The 22,195-nt window shown below is 41.8% G+C and overlaps 1 protein-coding gene across 3 annotated transcripts in view; it reads right to left on the bottom strand.

The window, feature by feature from the left end:
- Nucleotides 1-2,417: 2,417 nt before the first annotated feature.
- Nucleotides 2,418-22,195, bottom strand: part of REV1 (REV1 DNA directed polymerase) — a 93,206-nt gene continuing 73,428 nt past the window's right edge. For 2 of the 3 annotated variants that reach the window (XM_074965064.1, XM_074965072.1), the window contains exons 19-23: nucleotides 18,460-18,580; nucleotides 15,672-15,892; nucleotides 15,241-15,397; nucleotides 13,359-13,461; nucleotides 2,418-2,813 (exon numbers count right to left, since the gene is read on the bottom strand). In XM_074965064.1, the coding sequence (XP_074821165.1) occupies nucleotides 2,702-2,813; nucleotides 13,359-13,461; nucleotides 15,241-15,397; nucleotides 15,672-15,892; nucleotides 18,460-18,580 (714 nt within the window). In that variant the 3' untranslated portion in view covers nucleotides 2,418-2,701. The remainder of the gene's footprint in view (nucleotides 2,814-13,358; nucleotides 13,462-15,240; nucleotides 15,398-15,671; nucleotides 15,893-18,459; nucleotides 18,581-22,195) is intronic. The other variant, XM_074965081.1, reaches the window with a different exon arrangement.

The raw sequence follows: 22,195 nt of genomic DNA, 5'->3' as shown, positions 1-22,195 counted from the left end.
CGAAGTGTGCACAGATACAAAAGGAATCCTACTAGTAGAAAAATACACGAAGCCTCATAGAGCTATTAACGAGTGCCAACTCTATACAATAAAATACTAAGAGAAAGGGAAATGGTTGCCAACACCCATCACAGCAGCTAAGGAGGAGTTTGGAGGAGAGGAAAGGGGCTGTGACAAAGTGGGGTTTTATTCATCTTATGTTGCATGTGAGTCTTACTGTCCTATACTAATATCATGTGTATGTCAGTTTCCCATTGTACTGCACTAATACCTCGGTGGTGGGAATTGGGTGTGTGATTTTTGCTGAGGCCCTCAGGGCAGGTGAGGCTGCCCCGTTTGCACCCATGTAACCTGAAACCCAGGAGGAGGAATGTGACCATGGAAGCAAGACAAAGAGATGGATGAGGAGCAACAGGGGTGTGTCGGAGGTCGGATGGCTGGAAGCTGGCAGTCTGCGTGGGGGGATTTGAAGGGGGGAGTCCAGGGCATCTGGCCCAGGACTCCCAAAAAGGACTTGGTAGAAAGTCACTGATTTCTGTGCTAACAAGTTCTGTCCTACGCTGTGTTCCCATCGACGAATAAACCTTCTGTTTTTACTGGCTGGCTGAGTCACGTCTGATTGCGGAGTTGGGCTGCAGGACCCTCTGGCTTCCCTAGGAGCCCCGCCCAGGCGGACTCCCTGAGGAAAGCGCACGGTGTGGAAGGCTGAATGCTCCGAGGTCAGACCCAGGAGGGTTGAAGCTGTATAAGCTTCTTGCCCTAGAGACAGTCTGCTCAGGAGGCACGGTCCCCCCCGAGTCCTGCCTGGCTTCATACAGAGTAGTTTCAGAGCACTCCATGACAGGGAGTGGGGAGGGCTGTGCTGCCCTTGACATTATTGTACAGCAGTGGGCACATGCAACACCCTGACAGATACCACTGAGGGAAAAATCTCCTATGCTAGCGTATCTTTTAGAAAGTTATATATACACTATCTCCAACAAAAGTTATGGGCTGGATGCAGAGATCTCCTAAAAGATATGCTCTAGGAACTATTTTGTGGAAGTTCTAGGACCTTTGTAATACAGGAGGTCAGACTACATTATCACAATGGTCCCTTCTGGCTTTAGGATTACTGAGTGAGGTTCTTTGGCCTGTGTTTCTGCAGGTGGTCAGACTAGATGATCATAACGGTCCCTTCATAATCTATGAAACTATGCTGCAGCAACTGAGCAACGACTATAGTAAATATTTACTAAGCAAAATGCATCATGTGATTGCAATTCAGGGCTGAAAACTAATGCTGACATTCTTTCCATTTAAATTGTTATTTGGGTCAGCTTCTATATAAAACATGTTTCAGAGTAACAGCCGTGTTAGTCTGTATCCACAAAAAGAACAGGAGGACTTGTGGCACCTTAGAGACGAACAAATTTATTTGAGCATAAGCTTTCCTGAGCTACAGCTCACTTCATCAGATGCAACTGATGAAGTGAGCTGAAGCTCATGAAAGCTTATGCTCAAATAAATTTGTTCGTCTAAGGTGCCACAAGTCCTCCTGTTCTTTTTATATAAAACATGTTGTTTTAATTGCTGCAGTCAACTACCATTTTGTGCTCACTGCATGCCTTTCACTCCCCAAACAATGGAAACATGCCACAGCCGTTTTAATGTAACATACTCCATAATATTGTAAATTTACTGAAACCCCACAGTGGGCATGTCCCACCTAATGAAAAACCCAAGAAGTGATCAGGGTGGGAGCGGAGCTTGACAGGAGCTCTCTCTGTGCTCTTCCAGTTTTTTTCTGAGCCACCCATGCATGCCTCACTCTGATCCTTCCCCATCATGGGAAAAGAAGTGTGCAGCAAGGTCCCCAGTACGTGAACCCTGGATTCTGCAAAATAGGTAACAATGTGAAATGTTAAAGGAAAAACATACATGCAAGTAATTTAAAACTTTGTGACCACCCATCACTACTGTAACAGAGATTTTCTGAATGGGGCCACAGAAATTACAACAGTTTTATGTGCAATGTAGTTAAGAGTGTGCTACAGAGTGTATGGGACTTATGCTTTCATACTTTGTGGATCTACAAATGTACAGAACACAGTTTATGAATTAGTTCAGTGGGTACTGGCTTTATAATCCCAAAGGCAAGGAAGATAAATTATTCAACCCGAAGCACTGCCTGTGGCTTTAAGCTGTCACACTCAAATGTATTCTAGACTACTGTGTACAAACAGGTACAATGATTCAAGGATTTTTCTCACAGAAATTTTTTTGAGAGAGCTAAATAAGCGCTTACCACTGCAGAGATTAGTAAAATGACTCAAAGCTACAGCTTTAATAAAGGGTTAGCTATATTCAAACTGAAGCATTGACAAAATGGAATCAGTACAAAAATATACATACAGTTCTTTATTAAACAACTGTAAACACTTCACTGTAAAAATCCATAAAACTTTATAAACAAACATTTTGCAAATAGATTCTATACTACAATAAAAGAATTTTAACACAATTATTTACATGCAATACTGACAAATTTGGCACTTTTTGAAAAGAAATGTACAAAACACTTTTTTGTTTAAAAAGAAATTGAAAATTATAAAAACTCAGAGCCTTACTATCATGCACTTTGCAAATACCTCACAAGCACTTATGGCACAGCTAGCAGAGAGCTCCAGGCTCCCACCAAGCTCTTTATTACAAGTTAAGTTCAGATAACTTTTAATGTGCTTCCATAAGTTTGTTGTAAAACCACCTGAACATTGTCAAGAATGAAGTCAAATGCCATATTCCAAACGGATTCCACAGACTGCTGCATTAACCTGGGGGGGGCGAACAAAAGGAAGCCATGCTTAGAACAATAGAACAGTCATCCTTCCCAGGTCGATGTGTATTACAGTACAGGATGCTTTAGGAAGAATTTGTTTCCAATATCCAAACTGAAAAAAATCCCACTAGAAATGAATCACAGCAGCGCAATATAAACAGTGTTTGGATTAGTTTTTAGTAAAACAACACACAAAAAATTATGTTAAAAGATTATTAAGAATTAATAATTATGCCAGAATTATGCCTCTACAACCTTAATTTGGCCCCTTTATGCATATGCATTACAATATATTCTTTAATTATATGATTGCTGAATTAAAGTTGCACAAACAACCTTAATTCTGGCATTTCCTAACTTTGGAGTTTACTACCTTAATAATGTTCTCCTAATGTAGTTTTTGTGTGTGTAATTTGCTATGTTTTAAAAAAAGCAAAACCAACCAAGCCAAACCCCCCCCCCCCCCACCAAATTCCATGATGTGGCATCATACTGACATACCGCTGGGGCTCATCAACAGCACTGAAACTTTTAGATCCATATAGACCTCTGCCACTGAGCTAACTGGATACCTGATGAGAGTGGCAGGTTGCTATCCTTTATGAGGGCCAGCAAGGAGAATGAGACACCCTGCTAATGGGTTTCACAAATATTTGCTGAGACAGAGGAACAGTGACACTGATTCAGGGATCTTGTGTTCCATTCCAAACTCTAGGGGGGAGTGTACACTCTAATGGACATAGACTCTTCTGCCCATTTACCCCACGCTTGACACCTTATGCACCATCCCTTCCAACCTGCCTCTATCCCATCACTGACTCCTCGTCCCATTCCATTCTCCTCACCTAGTTAGTCCCAATCTCCACTCCCCAAGTTTCTGACCCAGTCTCCTTGCCCAGTAAGTCCCAGTCCCTCCCACCTCCCCGCTCAGCCAATTCCAGTTCCCTCCCCCACCTCCTGATCTCTCCCGCACTGAGCCTCCAGACTCCTGCCCCCCTCCCCATTATGCATCCTAGTCTCCATCCCCAGCCTTCTCATTCAATCTCACTATCCTCACCTCCCTCTGCTCCTTGGCCCAGTGTTATTTGCTCAGTCAGTCTCAGTTCTCTCACTGTGCCCCAGCTCCTCGTCAGATTTGTCTTCCTCCCGTCCACCTCCTTCAACCTGCCCCACCGGTTTCCAGCTCCAGCTTCCTCATTCAAGCTTCTTTGCTGCCATCCAGTCTTCTCACCCATTCCCCTCCTCAGCCCGAACTTCCTTGCCCAGCCAGTCGCAGCGCCCCATGCTCGCTTCCAGTCCCAGTCTCCACTCCCCATCTGTCTCAATTTATTCCCCAAACCCTCCCCTGCAATGCCAGACGTCAGTCTCTTATTCCCTCTGCATCTGAATCAGATGGCTTCCTCCTCCCTTCTGCCAACAGGGGGTCACTGAATGCCCAGAAGAGACAGTCTCACTGCTCTCAGTTCCAGTGCCCACTCTGGCCCAAAGCAGCCATTATGGAGAAAGTCCAGTTTTGGAGAGTCCCTAGTCTGGAGAGGGCTTACTCAGTTGCTCTGTGGGGCGACTCATGCACATTCTGATCACACACAGGAGCTGTAAGAGGCTCAAGCATGCTCAGTGAGGACGGAAGCCCCAGAGAACTTAGTTAAGCTCTAGCAAGTCTCTACTGAGCACCTGTGAACTCTGCTTTTTCAAAGGCTTATAAACTTGTCCTTATTTGAGCAGATTTTCACTAGAGCTTAAAAAAAAGTTGCCAGAATATTTTCAACACCGAAGAAAAACTTATTTTCCCCTAGCCTTGTTCTTGGAAACAGATGAACTGTTTTGGCTGAAATTTTCCAAAAAAATTCAGCCGGGGGCAGAATGGAAAATTTCAGCCTGAATGGTAAGTCTGTCAAAGTTATAAGCAACTGAAAACAGAGGTGCCACTAGTCCAGTCTATAATCAGTACAATCTTAGGTAATGCTCAGGCTGTTCTGAAGTTCAGAGGACTATACTTCTCCAAATATAAAGAACTTCCCAGCAACTTTTACAAATTTCAGTATTTTTACCATTAGGATTACAACATACAGATAAACAGGTTAACTGGTGACTCTCTCACAACTTTACCCCCAATAATGAAGGAATTTAAATGATAAATTTTTGGATTCTGACACTTCCCTCACACCAAGACATTTGGGCTGCATCTGTCTTCCTACAAGAATGCAATTCAGACATTTACACAGAGCTCTGGCATGTTGCATTGGGTGCTTGGCTGCGGGCTGAAACATCAGTGCAAGGGCAGAAGAGGCATGACCAAACCTAGAGATCCATGGACTTGTACCAGCTGCCTCTCTAGTATTTAAAATCCAGGAAGAAAGGTGTAAACAAAGGTTAGGACCCAGAAAACTGTCCAAAAATCAAACAGCGAGATTCTGTGCTGCATCTGTAAGAGGCGCTGCAAAGAACTCAGAGCCTGGAGGAGGGAGCAGCCCCTACGTGACTAAAACTTTCTGATTCTGGGCTGCTACAGGGGTCAGAGTGACTTTCAGTGTAAACTTGGACAAGCCCTGGAAGGCTGCCTAAATTACAGGTTGTATGTGGGCAAGCTGCTACTCTATCCCATGCCTTCCCCACTCCCTGTCTTGCTCTGGTATACTCCCTATGCCAGGATTTGCGAAGAAGTCCTTTAGGACATCCTGACGCTGTCTTCCTCAGCTCCTCTGCAGATGAAATTCCCCCAGGTCAGAATCAGGGCTTTCAGGGCTCTTTATGGTGTTGTCTCCTTTACCTGGTGTACAGGGGCCAGAATGGGGGTGATAATGTCACTAGCTGTTTTTCCTTAAAAACTTAATGGGATTTTATGCCAGTTTAGTTAAAATAAAATACCCATCTGCTCTGTTAATTTCACAGTGTGACTAATTATTTCTTATTAGTTTACAAAGGCCCAATGACATACAATAATGCATAGCCATAACTGAATAATATTTTGCATTTCTTTGTGCCTATCTGATGATATCAACCCTGTGAAGTAGGTATTATTTCAATTTACAGGTGGAAAAGCTGAGGCACTATTAAGTGACTTGCTCAAATCACAGAGTTAATCAGTTGGAAATCCACTTCAGGTGACTCACAAGCAGTTCAATCCAGAGGTGGTTTAGAGTTTACCTGAAAAAAGATTCAAGGACATCAAATCTGAATCTGGCATTATCTCTAGAATGTTGAGATATGGCATAATGAGGTGCAAAGGCATGTACTGATGACCAAACTTGCAGCTCTGTGTAGGCACTTGAGCTAGAAAAAGCTGCAGAAGCCACCTGCAGTCTTGTCGAATGTGATACCACTCGGCTTAGTGGAGACACATTGGCAATGTCGTGGCATAAACATATGCAGCAGGAAATGCATGGCGAGATTTTGAATTGAGACTAGAAGATTCTTCATCCTGTCCGTAACGGTCATGAACAGTTTTGAGGATGACTTGAATGGTTTAGTCCTGTCCAAGTAAAAATAGAAGACTCTCTCTGCACATACAACGTATGGCATCTCACTTCATCCTTACAAGCATCGGGCTTGGGAAAGAAAGTTTGTAAGTATATTGCCTGATTGATGTGGAAAATGAGACACTTTAGTCAGAAATTTTGGATGTGATTATAAGCATACTTTGTACTTATAAAAGACTGTATAAGGTGGGACAGCTACCATGTCTCGCAATTCTCCCACTCTCCTCACAGAGATAATCACCACTAAAAAGGCTATGTTCATCAAAGGATGAAGCAATGAACAGGTAACCAGCAGTTCAAAGTGGGGACTCACAAACCTTGTTAACATCAGATTTAATCCTCAAGGGGGACAGGTTCCTTTACTTAGAGATATAACCTGTCCAGATCTTTCAAGAACCTGAGCGACATCAGATTGGAGAAAACTGAGTGATGAGCAACTAGAGGGTGGAAAGCAGAAACAGCTGCTAGCTGAACCCTGATGGAACTAATGGAAAGTCCTTGCTGTTTCAGGTGGAATAAATAATTCAGAACTTGTTGCATAGACAGTGAAACACCTTTGTGCTGAGACCATAAGGAGAACCATTTCCACTTCAACAGGTATGGGTACCTAGCAGAAGGTTTTCTGCTATTTATGAGGATGTTTTGTAAATCCTTTGAACAGACCTCCTCCTCAGATGTTAACCATGGAGCATCCAGGCAGTAAGGTGAAGAGCATCCAGGCTGTGATGAAGGAGATGTCCATGGTCCTGTGATTATGTATGGCTATGTATTTCCCGTACCCCGCAGAAACAGTGCAAAGGCTTGGGGGCGGGGGTCAGAGGTAAAGAAGGAGCTGAGGAATAGGGAAAATTGCTGGGGAGGAGCCTTGGACTGAACTTGGAGGACTGTTGGGTGTGGGTGGGAGAAGTATGGAACAGGGTTTTTGGGGGGGAAGGTGGGGCGGGAGGGGGAATTGTTAGGGAGCCTCTCCCATGCAGACCCTGGCTGATCACTAGCCTCTCTGAGTCAGGCACATTTGCCCCTGTCCCCATGTATCCCTATACCCTCCTCTGTCCCCATGTGGCCCTGTACCCCCACTCAGCCACCCCTCTCCCACCATGCGTCTCTGCACCCTCCTGCTCCTGTGTTCCTGCACCCCCACTGCCATTCAGCCCCCGCCTCAGTCTGTCCCCTCCACTAGCCCTTCTGAAACGTCTGTGATCCCCACAGAAACCCATGTACCCCACACTGTCCATCCCCCCATATCCTGTGCATCCTGACCTGGCCCAACAGGCAGGGCACTGTGAGGAACGCAGTCTCTTCATTTCCCTATCAGCAGCTGGGGCTGCTCCCACCTGGAAGCAGATGCTCTCTGTTCTGGTGCCACAGCAGCCCCTGGTGGGTGAAGGGCAAAAAGTGTAACTGCAGCACTGCTCCAGCAGAATGTATTTTCTGCAGAGAAAAAAAAATTCTGCACGGGACATGAATTCTGTACATGTGCAGCGGCACAGAATTCCCCCAGGAGTAAGCACTGTCCATAAGCACTCGTAAATTCTTTCCCCAATGTCGGTGAGGAAAGCCTGACAAGCTAGATGCATGGATCTCAACTCTCTCACGTTTTTGTGGAGAGCTAAATCTTGGACAGACCAGAAAGCTTGAGTCATGGATTTCCCAGGTGAACCTAGAGAAGCATCTGTAACCAGAGTCAATGTGGGTTGTGGGGGGACAAAGGGAACTCCCTCACATATGTTGGCTGGGTCCATTCGCCAGTCCAAAATGGCTAGGACTCCTGTGGGCTCTTGAACTAGCATGTCCAATGGGTGACAAATCAGAGGGTACATCAAGCTCACCCAGATCTAAAACTTCCTGAGATGAAGTCTGGCATGCCAAACCACACATGTACATGAGGCCTGAGACAGATCCTTACAGTCATAGTGGGATGGACATTTAAGTCTAAGAAAATGGCTAACAGTCTGAAATCTGGTTTGTGGGAAGAAAACCCTGACTACTGTAGAGTCCAGGACCACTAATATCTTCTGATCGGGGGAAGTGCTGACTTGTCCTTGTTGATTGGCTGCCCCAGAACTCTAAAGGACTAGATCATGGCAACACTGAATTTTACTTGGCTCTTGGACTGACCTCCAACCAACCGATTGTCCAGGTGTGGAAATATTTGTGTTTTCCTTAGGAATGCAGCCACAACCACATGCATTTTGTAAATACTTGCAGGGTCATGGACAGACTGAAAAGTAGGACTGGAAACGGATAATGGGAGTCACTGACCATAAATCTTAGGAATTTTTCTGTGGCTTTGAGGATAGAAACACGAGTCCTTCAAGTAGAGGGCAGTGTACCACCTGCCAGGATCCAGGGAACAGATTAGAAAGGCTCCGGTGATCATGCGAAATTTTATTTTCTTTACATATTTGTTCAGCTCTCACAGGTCTAGTAAGGGCCTAAGACCTCATTTTGCCTTTGGAATTAGAGAGTAGCATGAATAAAACCCTTTCCCTCTGTATAAAGTAGGAATCTCTTCTACAGCTCCCAACATGAGACTGGACCTCCAGAAGGAGGACCACTTTGTGAGAGTGGGGAGGGAGGGGAGGAAGGGTAGAAACACAACCTTCAGTTTATCCCAGTTCCACAGTGCTTAGGACCCACTACTCTATGGTAATATGGGTCCAAGCACATAGGAAGTGGAATAGCCTGTCAGAAAAAAACAGGGATAGGAGAAGCTGGCATAAGGCAAACTGGTAAGCTATCCTCAACAGGGCAGTCAAACAGACTGCTTGGTATATCCAGGCTGTCTCTAGATGAGCTCACTGTAGATAAAAAGTGATGAGGGGGTGGTCTCCTCATATGACTCTTCCCTTTCCTCCTGGACTGGTCAAGTAGCCTAAATATAAAGGGCTGGTAACAGTGAAATGACTCAGGGCAGAATTGCTTTTTTTGTGTGGAGTGGAGTATAAAACCTCAAAAAGACTTCAATGTAGCTCTGGAGTTCTTCAGACTGTGGAACTTATCAACATTCTTGGGAAAAGAGGGTTGGTATCTCAAAAGGGAGATCCTGCATATTCTGCTGGACCTCCTGTGGAAGACCTGATGATTGAAGCCACAAACATCTCTGCTCAGTCCTTTTGGCTGTTGGTGGCAGGAGAAGATGGTTTTTGCCAACAAACCCTTCTGAGCTCTAGAATGGCCTCATTTATAGGCAGAGCAACTCAGGAGGGCCTGGCTGAACACCAAAATTCCTCCAATCATAGAATATCAGGGTTGGAAGGGACCTCAGGAGGTCATCTAGTCCAACCCCTGTCTCAAAGCAAGACCAATCCCTAACTAAATCATCCCAGCCAGGGCTTTGACAAGCATGACCTTAAAAACTTCTAGGGAAGGAGATTCCACCACCTCTGTAGGTAACACATTCCATTGCTTCACCACTCTCCTAGTGAAAAAGTTTTTCCTAATATCCAACCTAAACCTCCCCCACTGCAACTTGAGACTATTACTCCTTGTTCTGTCATCTGGTACCACTGAGAACAGTCTAGATCCATCCTCTTTGGAACCCCCTTTCAGGTAGTTGAAAGTAGCTTTCAAATCCCCCCCCCCAGTCTTCTCTTCTGCAGTCTAAATAATCCCAGTTCCCTCAGCTTCTCCTCATAAGTCATGTGTTCCAGCCAGCTAATTATTTTTGTTGCCCTCCGCTGGACCCTTTCCAATTTTTCCACATCCTTCTTGTAGTGTAGGGACCAAAGCTGGACACAGTACTCCAGATGAGGCCTCACCAATGTCAAATAGAACACGTCCCTCGATCTGCTGGCAATGCCCCTACTTATACAGCCCAAAATGCCATTGGCCTTCTTGGCAACAAGGGCACACTGTTGACTCATATCCAGCTTCTCATTCACTGTAACCCCTAGGTCCTTTTCTGAAGAACTGCTGCCAAGCCATTCGGTCCCTAGTCTGTAGCAGTGCATGGGATTCTTCCGTCCTAAGTGCAGGACTCTGCACTTGTCCTTGTTGAACCTCATCACATTTCTTTTGGCCCAACCCTTTAATTTGTCTAGGTCCCTCTGTATCCTATCCCTACCCTCCAGCGTATCTACCACTCCTCCCAGTTTAGTGTCATCTGCAAACTTGCTGAAGGTGAAATCCATGCCATCCTCCAGATCATTAATGAAGATACTGAACAAAACTGGCCCAAGGACCAACGCTTGGGCTCTCCGCTTGATACGGGCTGCCAACTAGACACGGAGCCAATGATCACTACCCCTTGAGCCCGACGATCTAGCCAGCTTTCTATCCACCTTATAGTTCATTCATCCAGCCCATACTTCTTTAATTTGCTGGCAATCTATTCGAGCTCTCCTGAACTACCTCCACTGTGTGTCCAGGGAGGAAGACACCCTCTTCAACAGGTCTTAATAGGACCTTATACAACCTGATGAAGTGAGGACACACCAGATATCACCACCTCATCAGGTGATGAGGAGGAGGAATACAAAGCAAACTGCAGTGAAGCTTTCTGGAACTCCTCCAACGGAGGTCTTGCTGGGGCAGTTTACTCTTGCTCGGCACCCAACTTGGCACCCAGGGTAACTTCATGAGCCTCCTCACGTGAACTACCCTGGAATCTACTTGGAGATCTGGAGGAAGAAGCGTTTGCAGGGCGGATCCGGGTGTGGAAGGAAATCTCCACAGATTCCAATACGGCCACTGATAGGGCACTGGACCAAGGATCCATGTCCCTTGACGAACATGGAACCTCTGCTAGAAAACACTTTGATGACAGAGAGTGATGCCTCCTATCTCGAGATAGACACATATTAGCCAACTTCCAATTCTGAAAATGAGCCTGAGTCACCCAGGTGCAGAAGAGCACTGGCAAGATTCCAGAGATGACAGTACTGAGATAAGCATACTGGGCTCACCTCAAAATAGCACTGGACAACAGTGTGCAGAAGGATCTGAAGCAGTCAACGGTATTGAAAGCTGACCTATACCTACAAGTAAGTACAATGCAGTCTAAGGGGTTATTGGTACTGGACAAGATGTCTCCTATACTACTGGAGAGGCCAGTACCAAGAGACACAGGAGATCTCGTGCTGCCGTATATGCCTCCAATGTCATCAACATGGAGAGGTTCTCCTTATGCTGCTGCTGTTGCATTGAAGAGGTTGGTATCACAGCATCAGTCAATCGCAATGACACAGACACCAGTGCCGATGATCCCAATTTAGATGCTACTGGCACAGGTGAGTGCCTCCTCTCCAGCACTCTACTCTACTTCCCAGCTTGTTTACTGGTTGACTGTGCCGGGGACCTTGATCTCTTGGAGGATGAGTCCTTTGCAGCACTATGCCAATGTTTTTTTCTCAGTACCAGGGAAGGAGAGCTGTGCCAAGACTCTGCAACGTCCAGAAGGGCATTTCTGACAGAAGTAGATATGCTTGGTAAGGCTCTAATGACAGATGCAGGGCAGCCTTTACTAGAAGGCGACAGAGCTTCACTGCCCTAAACTTTTTGGGGCTTAAGTCCCTGAAGATCTCGCACCTGTCCCAGACATGACCCTTGTCAAGGGACTTTAAACTCTGAGAAGGATGGTCACTCACCAGCATGGATTTCCTGCAGTCAGTGCAAGGCTTAAAGCTCGGAGACAGAGGCATTTCCTTGTACCAGGCATCAGCATCCAGAAGAATCAGGAAGCAACAGTTCACCAAAGTACAAAACAACTAAGAAATGTAACATACACTAACCTAACTATGAACGAGTACCAACCAAGCTAATACAATGACTACCAACCAAGGGTGATAAGAAGGAACTGAGGAGGATTGGGGATGGCTCCGCCCTTTATACTAACAAGCAACAGCATGAGGCAGCAGAGGGCACATGTGGCACCCGACAGATACCACTAAGGGAAAAGTCTTGGACTCTGGTGCACTGGGCACGCACACCTCTGAAGTGGAACGGACATGTGCAATCACTCAGAAAGAAGTCCATCCTTTGTTCGAAAAGCATTCCGCTTTTTAGCTAATGCTACTGTCATAAATATAAAGGGAAGGGTAAACCCCTTTAAAATCCCTCCTGGCCAGAGGAAAAATCCTCTCACCTGTAAAGGGTTAAGAAGCTAAAGGTAACCTCGCTGGCACCTGACCAAAATGACCAATGAGGAGACAAGATACTTTCAAAAAGCTGGGAGGAGGGAGAGAAACAAAGGGTCTGTGTCTGTCTATATGCTGCTTTTGCTGGGGATAGAACAGGAATGGAGTCTTAGAACTTTTAGTAAGTAGTAATCTAGCTAGGTATGTGTTAGATTATGATTTCTTTAAATGGCTGAGAAAGGAATTGTGCTGAATAGAATGACTATTTCTGTCTGTGTGTCTTTTTTGTAACTTAAGGTTTTGCCTAGAGGGATTCTCTATGTTTTAATCTAATTACCCTGTAAGGTATCTACCATCCTGATTTTACAGAAGTGATTCCTTTACTTCTATTTACTTCTATTTCTATTAAAAGTCTTCTTGTAAGAAAACTGAATGCTTTTGCATTGTTCTCAGATCCAAGGGTTTGGGTCTGTGGTCACCTATGCAAATTGGTGAGGATTTTTACCAAACCTTTCCCAGGAAGTGGGGTGCAAGGGTTGGGAGGATTTTGGGGGGAAAGACGTGTCCAAACTACGTTTCCCAGTAAACCCAGTTAGAGTTTGGTGGTGGCAGTGGATATTCCAAGTACAAAGGATAAAATTAATTTGTATCTTGGGGAAGTTTTAACCTAAGTTGGTAAAAGTAAGCTTAGGAGGTTTTCATGCAGGTCCCCACATCTGTACCCTAGAGTTCAGAGTGGGGGAGGAACCTTGACAGCTACTATTAAGGTTGCAAAACTACTGCAGCTATTTTCACTTGCTCAACTTTCCAAAAATTAGGAACCTTCTTTTATATAGTCTGACTTTATTTTTCTTTTAAAATCATATTCATAAATGCCATGAATGTTAAGTTTATGCCCTTGTATTGGCATATCTAATACATCAACTTTAGCACAAAATATTAAAGTTATATATATATGTATATATGAGAATGAAATTAAGCTACCTTTTCATGTACTTGATGACCAGATCTAGCTTTTCCAAATCCTTTTCTTCTATCAGATCAGTACAATACTTCACAACCTGTAGAATGTCTTCCTCCATGGGATCTGTAAGGAAAATATAGATACAGTAGGGAACTTTTCTTCAAGTATACTTGGAATCAAAGAAATTCTGCAGTGACTAATATTTCAGAGTCTGATCTTGCAGCCCTTGCATTTCCACATCTCCCACTGAAGTCATCTGAAGTTTTGCATATGCAAGGACTGCATGATCTTGAGAAATCTGGACAGCAGACTTGTTTTTTTCCCTGCAAGAACAAGTGACAGCAAAGCTATTAAAGAAAGGGAACAGACATACGCATTTATAATGGAATAGCTGTTTCAAAACTTTGGTAATGAAGGCAGTGATGTCCTGCAACATCAGAGAGACCAAAAAAACTGCAGTTCCAATTTTTCAGGATATCAAGGAGGCAATGATTGTCTCGAATTATGTTAAAGTACAATGCTACCTTCAGGTTTTAACGATTGTTTTATACTTTTGGTCTTCTGTAATTTTATAAAAGAATTTTAATATATATATTAAAAATCCTTTCAGTTCACCTTTCTGATAAAAATGCTTTCTATAGAAGATTGTTTCACTTCTGTTACTTTTAACTTTGGTAGCTGCAACATGTTGGACAGAAAGAAGAATAGCTACAGTAATTTAGCTTGTACTAAGGCATGAACAAGATATAGGACAGAAAAAGGTAGCTTTTAGAAATGTTATAAAAAGAGATGCAATAAAGTTTGGCAAAAGCATAGAAGTGAGAAAGAATGAAAGTATCATAGAATCATATAACTGGAAGGGACCTCGAGAACTTGTGGCAAGACTAAGTATTATGACTATTCCTGAGAGGTGTTTGTCTAACTTGCTCTTAAAAATCTCCAATGATAGAGATTCCACAACCTCCCTAGACAATTTATTCCAGTGCTTAACCACCCTGACAGCCCGGAAGTTTTTCCTAATGTCCAACCTAAACCTCCCTTGCTGCAATTTAAGCCCATTGCTTCTTGTCCTACCCTCAGAGGTTAAGAAAAACCATTTTTCTTCCTCCTCCTTGTAACAATCTTTTACATACTTGAAAACTTATGTCCCAACTCAGTCTTCTCTTTTCCAGGATAAACAAACCCAATTTTCCCTCATAGGCCATGTTTTCCAGACCTTTAATAATTTTTGTTGCTCTTCTCTGGACTCTCTCCAATTTGTCCAAATTCTTCCTGAAATGTGGCGCCCAGAACTGTACTCCAGTTGAGGCCTAATCAGCGCGGAATAGAGCGGAAGAATTACTTCTCATGTCCTGCTTACAACACTCCTGCTACTACATCCCAGAATGATGTTCGCTTTTTTTTACAATAGTGTTACACTTCTGACCCATATTTAGCTTGTGGTCCATTATGACCCCCAGATCCCTTTCCGCAGTACTCCTTCCTAGGCAGTCACTTCCTATTTTGTGTGTGCGCAACTAATTGTTCCTTCCTAAATGGAGTACTTTGCATTTGTCCTTACTGAATTCATCCTATTTACTTCAAACCATTTCTCCAGTTTGTCCAGATCATTTTGAATTTTAATCCTATCCTCCAAAGCACTTGCAGCCCCTCCCAGCTTGGTATTGTCCGCAAACTTTATAAGTATATTCTGTATGCCATTATCTAAGTACTCCAATTATCCCAAGGTTGTGAGGAAGAGAGAGATCAGGACGACTGGAAAAGAAACCAGCTAGAGAAGCAGGAGTACACAGAAGATATGGTATAGAAATTCAGTTTTTCCCATTTGGTTTTCCTTGTGATGTATGCAGAATCACCACGGGTATAATATTTGAAAATCAAATTATCTGAATTACAATTTACCTGAAATAGTTGTAATCCATTCTTTGAGCAAGGTCTTTACATCACTGAATTCAACAGCTCCAGCTAGATTTGGTACCCGTGATGTAATTGAGCCAGACTGTGCTGTCTGCAAAGCTGATGGGCCTGAAGTATTTGAGGTTGATGGAACTGGTTCCACCTATTCAGAAAAAAAATAATTGATATTGTTCATATGCTTCAATGTTTGTCAGACTGATTTTCAAATTTGTAACACCTATGTTTTCTGAGAAAAATACTGAAAAACAAGTCTTAATACTTTGAAAAACAAATACAAGAGGCAAGAAAAGGAGCGCAAGTCCTATTTAGTACATTAAGCAGCTACAATAACAACTGTGATTAAAGACTGATTCTAAGGAACAGTCATTAAAATAAAAAGATAATTTACTGAAAACTTTTAGTTTTGTTAAAATTACCTGAGATTTACCAGTGGCTGTACCTTCCTGATTTAAGAAACCATCTATTAGCTTCTGTGGGCTTCTGGAAGAAGCCACCATGTTTTTTGCAGGGCTATCCAAGAGTTTGTTTTTCAAAGGACTTTGAATCTTTTTCACTGGACTGATTTGATTTTTTTTCCTGTTTTTTTTCTTAGTTTTCACGGTTGCTTGCTTCAACTGTAATAAAGGATTCTTTGATACTGAAAAAGCAGGAATAATTAGTGGCCATTAACTTTCTAGTATTTTTTTCACTGAAAGCAAGAATCATAACACTTATGTGAAATCTAAGACCAATCATCCAATTTATCATAGACAAGACCCATTGTTTTTGGTTTTTACCAAAAAAATCCCCAGGTTATACGAAAGTTATTATTTGGTTTTTCCTGATTTTCACCCTAACATTGAATGACTCAAGTACATGAAAATAGTAATATTAAGACATCCTCTACATTACATGTAGTAGAGGTGGTAGTGGTTTTGAGTTCAATTTAATTTACATTAAATTTTGTTTGTTACAGTATCTTGGGGCTCCGATAGTGCCACTAGGCAGTACTGAACCTATGTATTAAGCAGCTAAACACAGTTCATTAAATGAACCACAGCATTAAATTGCTTTTACCTTCACTATTCTTACTTTTCCCTATTTGTTTCTTTTTTCTGTCCTCCCATTTCCCCAATATTAACCCCGATATTTACCCAGAAAACTGTGAATTTAATTTTTTGCACTGATTTTCACCCATTTTAAAATTTTTATAATGAATACAGATTAATTCTGGGAAATTATAAACAAAATAAAACACAAAAATGAAGAGCTTTATTCATAGACAAGATAACTTATTTGTATCTGTAATTCCAGTCACTGACAATGTTTCAGCAAAACTTTTTAAAGGATATTTTTATTAAGTTAGTGCATGGGGATGACACCCAGCTTAATATTCTTTTTAACATCAAACATTCTAGCTCCCGAATGAGAATAACCTGTTGAACCTAAATCCAGTCAACACTATAGCAGCTTTAGTCAGGCACACTGCTTCACTATTCTCAAAGCTGCATGCAACCTAGAGAACTCGTGGACACTTATAATGCCCACCAGCTAGAAACAGCAGCAAAAAACTTCTTCCACCTTTGACTAGCCAACAAACTATACCCCATCCCATTAGATTCAAACCTATCTACAATGACCCATGAATTGTGAACTCCAAGTTTGATTATTATAATGTACTGTGTAATTTGGAATGAAACCAAAGAGACACACAAAATTCCAACTGGAGCAAAATGCAGCAGACCAACCAATGGTCACCAACAGGGCGACAGAAGAACATCGCTCTGATGCTTTGGTCACTTTACTTGATCCCCACAGAATATTGGATTAATTTTAAGGTGATGGGGGGTGTAATCCAGACCCTACTGAAAGTCAATGGCAAAACTGCTACTGACTTTAATGGGGACAGAATTTCACCCCAGTCCAGATGATTTTACATAAGATTTGAGCAAAGCATACCACAAGAAAAGGGAAGGGGACAAAAGAAGGGAAGGTGTCCAATCTCTAAATGAAAAGCTGGGAAAGGCATTTTTCAAAATTGAACTTCTAGATCCTTGTCTTTACTCTCAAATTCTAATTGTAAATGTATACACACGCACGTCTCATGGAAGAAATTGTATAAAACCCAAAACATTTGGTGGCATATGCCACAGAAGTAATGGAAATACTACTAAGCTCTTTTATAGCAGTTTTCATCAGCAGATCTCAAAATGCCTTTTAAACCCATTATCCTCATTTTAGAGAAGGGCGAAATGTGGGACAGAGAGCTGAAGTGACTTGTCCAAAATCATCCAGCAGGCCAGAGGCAGAGTCAGGGACAGAAGCTAGGTCTCCTGAGTCCAAGTCAGTGCTCTATCCACTAATAGGCACTGAACTGAACATTCAACTTAAACTAAACAGTGAGTTCTATCGTCAAGTCATGGGTAATGCAAATTTGACTCTTAAATTAGGGCCTGATTCTGCAAACACATTTGCAACTAGTCCCATGAAGTCAACTGACTAGCAAAATTACGTGCATAAGTATTTGCAAAATGGTATGTTAAATTTGGCAAAAACTGACAGCCTGTCAAAAGCAAAGGCAGTGATTCAACTGAAGATACAGTGGAACAGTGACAGTGTGAAAGTCACTTCTAACGATACAAACGACTGTCTTGATTACTCTGCTTTGTCCTCCAATTTGCTTCTTTGTGCACACTTTTTGGAGAAAGCTGGCTTGTTCTACCTAGTCACTTTGAGATCAGCTAGAATAGTCCCTAACAAAATAGCTGGAATGTAGAACAGAAGTGACAGTCCTGTAGCAGCTCTTGGTTATCTCAGATTTTAGGCACACATACGCATTCAATCTATACCTATACCCACCCACTATTTTCCCTTTGTATTGTCAGAAGGCTAGATCAACCAATATAACCGAGCCATGCTCCTTGGAAGAACAGGGGAAGAGAGTCACTTTTATGCTGCCTTGATCCTGGGACCATACAAAAACCAATCGAGTCCCTGGCATAATTTAGAGCATACTTATGCTTAAACCTATGCCCAGAACAACAAACCTGGACTGGACAACAGGACTGGGGCCAAAATGTGTAACAATGTTCTTAGACTGTGGTATTTTTAGATGCATTAGTCGTATTTTGCAATTTTCTTTAGGATTGCAGAAAGTCCCTTCAAATCTTAGAATACTCCAGATACAAGACTCATGTACATTTAAAAAAATTTTTTATGACTCACCAAAGGTGCTGATCGGTTGCTGATAAATGATGTTCTCTGACTGCTTTTGCCTTTGATCATATGCATCTTTAAGTTCCTCTTGCAGCTCAGTAGGTAGAGCAGCAAAAACCTCTGGGTCCACCTGAACAATGAGAAATAGTTCATTAGAGGTTTTTCTACTGGTGACAACAGTGTTTGATGTTTACTTTTTATTGTTTACCCACATGAGAAAGGGATTTGCGTTATGTGTCAATCGTATTTAGATAAATTTAAAATATTGTAAGATATCTTCTGTTTGCATTTATATATTTATATACACACATACACACACACACACACACATCTGTCAACAAGTGAAAAGCTTGAATTATTTTCCTTTCAATATTTACATTTTAAATACAATTTATTTTACAACTAATTTGCTTAACAACATTTATAATACATCAACTCGATTTAAATAACATGCTCAGAGGTGCCAAATCAACAATTGCTTTGATTATTTTCATAATATATTTAATACACACTTGCTGAATGTTGTGGGCGAAGTTGTGCCTTTAAGACACACATACCCCTGTAATGGGAGCATGTGCAAAACAACTCCTTCCCAGGGAGAGGCACCCAGAAGCATTCCCTCTCCACCCTTATCCTCAAAGACAAGTAGGACTGACATCTGGCTCCTTCTAGTTCTTGCACCCAGCAATTTTTTTAGGCTGGTGCTTCCTGAATGGAGCATCTTGGAAGCAGCCTTGCACCTCCTTGAGTGCAGGGGCTACAAATCTAGTTAGATGAGTTATGCTGGATTTGGAGGGGAGTGGGGTGGATAGGAGCCTTCCTTCTTCCCTATGCTAGTACCATTTGATTGTACAGATTTTCACTTTTGGATGAATAATCTTCTGTCATTCATCATCGTCTTGACTGGGCCAGAGCTTGAGTAGAGATATACAGTATATACACCTGATTATCCGAATAGAAAGGAGGACTTGGATTTTATTTGGCTAATTGGGAATTTGAATAACAGAGGGCAGAAGCAGCAGCGCAGCAAGACCTCTGCAACTCTGATGTCATGTCCCCATTCACTTACTCCCATGACAGCAGGACTGCGGGGGGAGGGGGAGAGGGCTGTGCTCCTAGCGGGGCAGAAAGGATACTGTTTGGCCAGGATACTACTTTACTCTGCCCTGCACGTTGGGCTAGCAGGGATAGGGTGTTGCCGGTTCCGCATCAGTACAAGGAGCCCTCTGCAGCTCTGCGGTCATAGGAGTGAGTGAGCAGGGCTATGGTGGGGGAGCTGCAGCGGGCTCCGTGTTGCCGCAGGAGCCATTCAGCAGCAGCGTGGCCTTACCACTGCTGGGGGTCTCTGGTGTATTATCTGAACCTCTGCATCTGTCCTCTATGGGAGACAAGGAAGGGATTCAGAAGACACAGAGATTCAGATAACAGGATTTCAGAAAATCAGGATTATACTGTAGTGTATTCTAGATTTTTCTGGAACATTCAGATGAAGTTTCATGAGCCAGTAGAAATACTGTATGTGATATTATTCTCTAGTTTTGAGTTGCTCAATGTTTTAAAAGTTTCAAATATTTGCCTTTTTAAGTTTTCAATGCAAAAAAGTGAGTGAACTGTTTATGCTAAGGGTGAAACGTATACTTTCCTCCATTATAAAAAAATTCTTGTGAACTTTCTGACATGCTCTAAAAGCTCAAATGGGTGAGTGCAGAAAGTAAATTTGGCAGGAAGATGGACTTTACTAAGAATTGGTTTTGAGTTTTCCAATGAAAATGGTTAGATTCTGGCAAAGTTATGAGGCGTTCAAAACCAACCTGTACATGACGATTACATGTTATTTATAGGCTTAGAGGGTTAGATTTTTATTGATAAATGTTGGTAAACCAGTGATTTCTCTGTACACACACACACAAACTGACGAAATTATACTTCCATAGATAATAACAGAAACGTACAGATAGGAAAAGTAAGAAAAATGGTGCTTGAGAACTTATCAAAGTTTGATTTAAGCATATTAAGTGTGTATATTTTGACATGTGATGTTGACAATTTATTTTTTAACAATTATCAAGCTTTAAATTTTTGAATCTCAATGTCTACTGTCATTAACTAATTATTGTCTGACGTCCCTCCATAATTTCCCACAATTGTGAAAATTTATAAATCAATAAAGATCGAAAAATGCTTAAAAATAAACACTGATAGCATTATCCATCAGATTATAAAAAAATAAAAACAGAATTCTGCCAAGCCTAGTAGTTGTTTTAACAACAATGGCATTTTTTTCTTCAACTGAGATCTACAAATATTTGTATGGAAGACAGGCTGCACAGTTCACACATACCAACTTACCTCTCTAATGAATACTCACTTCATATAAATTGTGCATCTGCTTACAAAGGTAAATCTTGATGCACCTGGCACAGATTTTTTCAGTTTTGAAAACTCTTCATGCCAAGCACAAAGTTTTCAACACATAAGACGTGCAGTAAATAAGGTAAGCCTTGGACGGAGTCCTGGCCTTACTGAATGCACACCTTGTATTTGATAGCACATTACAGTGGAATCCGGCCGAATATTTCCAGAACTTGGAATTATTTTTAAAAACACAGGTATTTCTATTAAAATATATTATTTTAAAAAGTTAAAGCTGAATGGTTAAGCACCCAAGAATCAGGAAATTTGCACATGCAGTATGAACTCGGTCCCTTTGTGTACATGCATTGCAACAATCTAATTATATTCTCTCATAACTATTTCTCAAATAAAATCATATACAGAATATTTTATTTTTACCTGTGCGTGAGCACACCCACCCTCAATAGCTTAAAAGGTGCACTTTGTAAGTTGCACTAAGAGATAGTGATCCAAACTAAAGGTTGAATGTACAAAATTAACTAATTTCCTGACTCTTAAGTAATTATCTGTGCAACCATAATGTCTTACATGTAGCTTTAAAAAAAACTGAACAAAAAGTGAACCTTGTATATTTTACATAAATAGTTCTCAAACTTTCTGATGGTATTTATGCCTGTAATAAATTATTAATAAGGTGGTTACAATATACAGCGCTTTCAGGCAAAACAAATCTATTGTGAAATTAAGAACTCATAAGTGACCTTTCCTTATTAACTCATCATACAAAACATCAGTTTTTTTATGTGCTATTTACATTCTCAAAGTGATTTACCATTTGAAATCACAAAGTAGGAGGTGCAAATTTGCTAATGATAAAAAAACTGTTACTAACCTTTGTGTAACTGGTTTCAGAGTGGTAGCCTGTATCAGCAAAAAAACCCGAGGAGTACTTGTGGCACCTTAGAGACTAACAAATTAATTTGGGCATAAGCTTTCATGGGCTAAAACCCACTTCATCAGATGCATGCAGTGGAAAATACAGTAGGAAGATATATATACACAGAGAACATGAAAAAATGGGTGTTGCCATACTAATCATGACAAGACGAATTAATTAAAGGTGGGCTATTATCAGCAGGAGAAAAAAACATTTGTAGTGATAATCAGGATGGCCCATTTCAAATAAACAGTTGACAAAAAGACGTGAGTAACAGTAGGGGGAAAAAAAATTAGCATGGGGAAATAGCTTTTACTTTGTGTAATAACCCATCCACTCCCAGTCTTTATTCAAGCCTAATGTAATGGTGTCCAGTTTGCAAATTAATTCCAATTCTGCAGTTTCTCGTTGGAGTCTGTTTTTGAAGGTTTTTTGTTGTGGGAGAATTGCGAC

Source organism: Natator depressus, chromosome 1, assembly GCF_965152275.1.
Source record: "Natator depressus isolate rNatDep1 chromosome 1, rNatDep2.hap1, whole genome shotgun sequence".
NCBI classification, from domain to species: domain Eukaryota; kingdom Metazoa; phylum Chordata; order Testudines; family Cheloniidae; genus Natator; species Natator depressus.
This window is presented reverse-complemented; position numbering and strand designations above follow the sequence as displayed.